Source organism: Plasmopara halstedii (assembly GCF_900000015.1).
Source record: "Plasmopara halstedii genome assembly, contig: Scaffold_672, whole genome shotgun sequence".
In the NCBI taxonomy this organism is placed as follows: domain Eukaryota; phylum Oomycota; class Peronosporomycetes; order Peronosporales; family Peronosporaceae; genus Plasmopara; species Plasmopara halstedii.
In genome coordinates, this window is record NW_020187589.1 from 588,725 (window position 1) to 591,704 (window position 2,980).

At 40.9% G+C, this 2,980-nt stretch overlaps 1 protein-coding gene across 1 annotated transcript; it reads left to right on the forward strand.

Annotated features, from left to right (window-relative positions):
* Window positions 1–35: 35 nt before the first annotated feature.
* PHALS_13733 (uncharacterized protein) lies at window positions 36–1,439 on the forward strand (the record flags this gene model as incomplete). Its single annotated transcript, XM_024729543.1, has 1 exon — window positions 36–1,439. One exon carries the CDS (start codon window positions 36–38, stop codon window positions 1,437–1,439), a length of 1,404 nt encoding a protein of 467 aa, XP_024579910.1.
* Between the last annotated feature and the right edge of the window lie 1,541 nt (window positions 1,440–2,980).

Sequence of the window (2,980 nt, forward strand, 5' to 3'; positions counted from 1 at the left end):
AAAATATATGGAAAAAGATCGCATTATCTAGGGTCATGAAGTTCATTAGTCCAAGTACCTACTTGAAAAACGCTCCTGACAAATTGGCAGCAGCCTACGAGTTATATCAAAAAGCGGGTGTTGACAAGGTGACGAAGAATCTCTTTAGGAGCAGTGCGTATCGCAACTGGTCGAGATATTTGAGGGATGCCTTTCCGAACGATTTCAAAAGAGTGGCACAGCTAAGAGTGGCGGTACTGGTGGAACACGGACAGGACACACTAATCAACTCCATTCTGACTGCTCAAGTTGTCAGACGTAAATTACCTATTAACGGCGCCACTGAAGCCGCGCTGATAGAGTTTCTCGCCAACGCTAAGGGTGTTCAAAATGAATTTGCTGTTCGTCTTAACGACGCACTGTTCACATATAGTAAAAATTTGCAGAAATTAGATGGAAGCACAAAGGGTCTTTTTCGAGAGAGCTTTAAGGACATCGGTGAGCGATTAGAAGGTGAACTCCTGCCTACCATCAACACGAAGAATCTGGTTGATGATGGTGTTGTTCGTCCAACATTGTCATCTAAACGGAAGGGTAGAAGAGAGCACCATATCTACTTGAGAGATGCCTCTGATATATATCGAGCAGCTGCCATACTACTAAGGAAAGCCCAAGTTGACAAGGCAAAGGGAGATCTCTTCACCAGCCCTGAGTTCCAAACTTGGTCAAAACTTATTGAGGACGCCTTTCCAGAAAAACCAGGACTAGGGGCTCGCATAAAGGTGATCGCACTATCGAAAGTTTTCGGCCGCAAAAGAATAATCGACGCCATTTCGACTGCTCAGGTTGACAATGGCAAATTAGCTTTTGATGAATACTTTATAGACAAGATGTTGGCTGATGGCGACGATTTTAAAGACTCGCTGATTCGACTCAGTAAGAATTTACAGTTGAGAGGTGGTGACTCAAGAACTATTGGTGAGCAACTAGAAGGTGAACTGGCTGTTCGACACATTGGCACTCGGGAACTACATGACGTCATCAATTTACCTAACGTTCAGAAATGGTACTATTCTCTGCCTAAAAAGGAGGGGAAAACTCCTGCCAGCGTTTTATTCCAACAGTTTGAGCGACAATGGATCAAATATGATACCATTGGTGACACGTACCTTACCGCTAAAAACAGTGCCGCTGAAAAAATGATGAAAGAAGTAGTAGACTATGTTCTGGAAAGACGGATGGATAAAGCGATCGTCGGTGACAGCTACAAATTCGACAGTTGGATAGAGACCGCAGCAATTTTGAAGGCTGACCTTACTACGTCTGTGTTGCCCACATTGCAAAAGATTTTTTCGAAAGAGAAGATTCTTCTTCTTTGTGCTGATGTCACAACATCGAGTGAGGAGGCAAAAGCCCTTGTAAACAAAATACAGAATGCGATCAAGCCGTCAAAGACATAAGTTTATTGACCGGTTTCAGATGAACAGATTTTTTCTTTAATGATTTTTTGGTGAGAGATTGGATATATTACATATGACTGAAATATCCTGAATAAGTGAATCTCGTCATAACTGGGATTTTAGCAGCCACTACACCTCATAGCCAGCATGCTCAGGTACGCTTTTTTGTCTTTTTCCTCTTAATTGTTCATTATTTAGGTAACTATAAAGAAGTAAATCACGCAATATTACATTCTTGAATTTTTACGAAAAGATGAAAAGCAAATTTTTGGTCTATAATGAAATAGCTACTTCCTCCCTAGCAGAAATCATGAATATTCACTCGACTACATCTTTTAAAAAACATGGCCATTATTCATCTTAACCTGAACGATAGTGACATAATGTCATTGAGAGATGAAGTGGTCGGCGCTTACCAGTGAGAACATGTGACCATGTTCCAGAAAAAATATTAGTGCAAAAGTCAGCAGCAAAACAACTCAAGAATTATTTAAACCATCACGGAAACTGTCTAGAGTGAGCTCCTGAGTGTTTGTTGGATGTGAATTATTTTTCACCGATTCCTCTACAAAACGCGGCGTCTTTGGACGTCACAGCCTGCGAAATTTTCTTTTAAGTAGATACGAAAAGTGGCTTAGACAATATTACTATTCAAAATAGTACAGGATAAATTACACCTGATGAAATTGGGTCAATTTTATTTCTAAAATTACAGTCAACCTTGTCTATTGCTCATGCTAAAGAACATACTTTTTTTCAATATAGTGCATGGAGCTGTTGAAAGTCAAAGCTGCACAGCTCTTGATCGGTGGTTGCTGTACTGCGCGACCAATGCGCGCACAGCTCTAATGAAAATTGACAGACGAGAGGTCATTCTCAGGTAGCGGAATATGATTTCCGGCCTCAACTACCTTAATGGGGCTACAAGAATACTGATGTCAGCGATATGCAGGTTCTAATAGACGAATGCAGATGGAGTCAGCTAAGCGATGATGCAAATCCATTCAGTGGGCAGAGTTTTGTCGAACTTGCTCAGTTTGGTTGTGCATCGATTACGATCGAGTTGATGCGCGTTGTTCGGTTCATGACCTGTTCGAAAGTAGGTAATATACACCGATCCGACAGCGTAGAGTGTATTTCCACTTTGATGCCCGGGCACTACAGCACAGCCTTTTATCTTGTGAAAGATATGGAAAATTTGTACTCCCAGAGATTATCTCGAATAAAAATACTTCGGTATTTCGACAAATGTAATGAAATTCGTAAAATGTTCAAGTTGATGTACAACTGTGGACGTACAATTGTACAATTCCATCTTACTATTTCCGCTACATACACCATAAGTGTTTACGCCCTACCTGCGTTTAGACAACAACAAACTAGTGATAATGCCATAATCCACTATACACTAAAGCTGACATCCTTAACGATTTGTGCTATGAGGATAAATACACTTGATCTCATGATTCTGTAGTCTCTTGTCCTGTTCAATGCAAATGCAGTAGTGTTTCATTAGCTCTCTCTCCCTATGTGGGCTACGG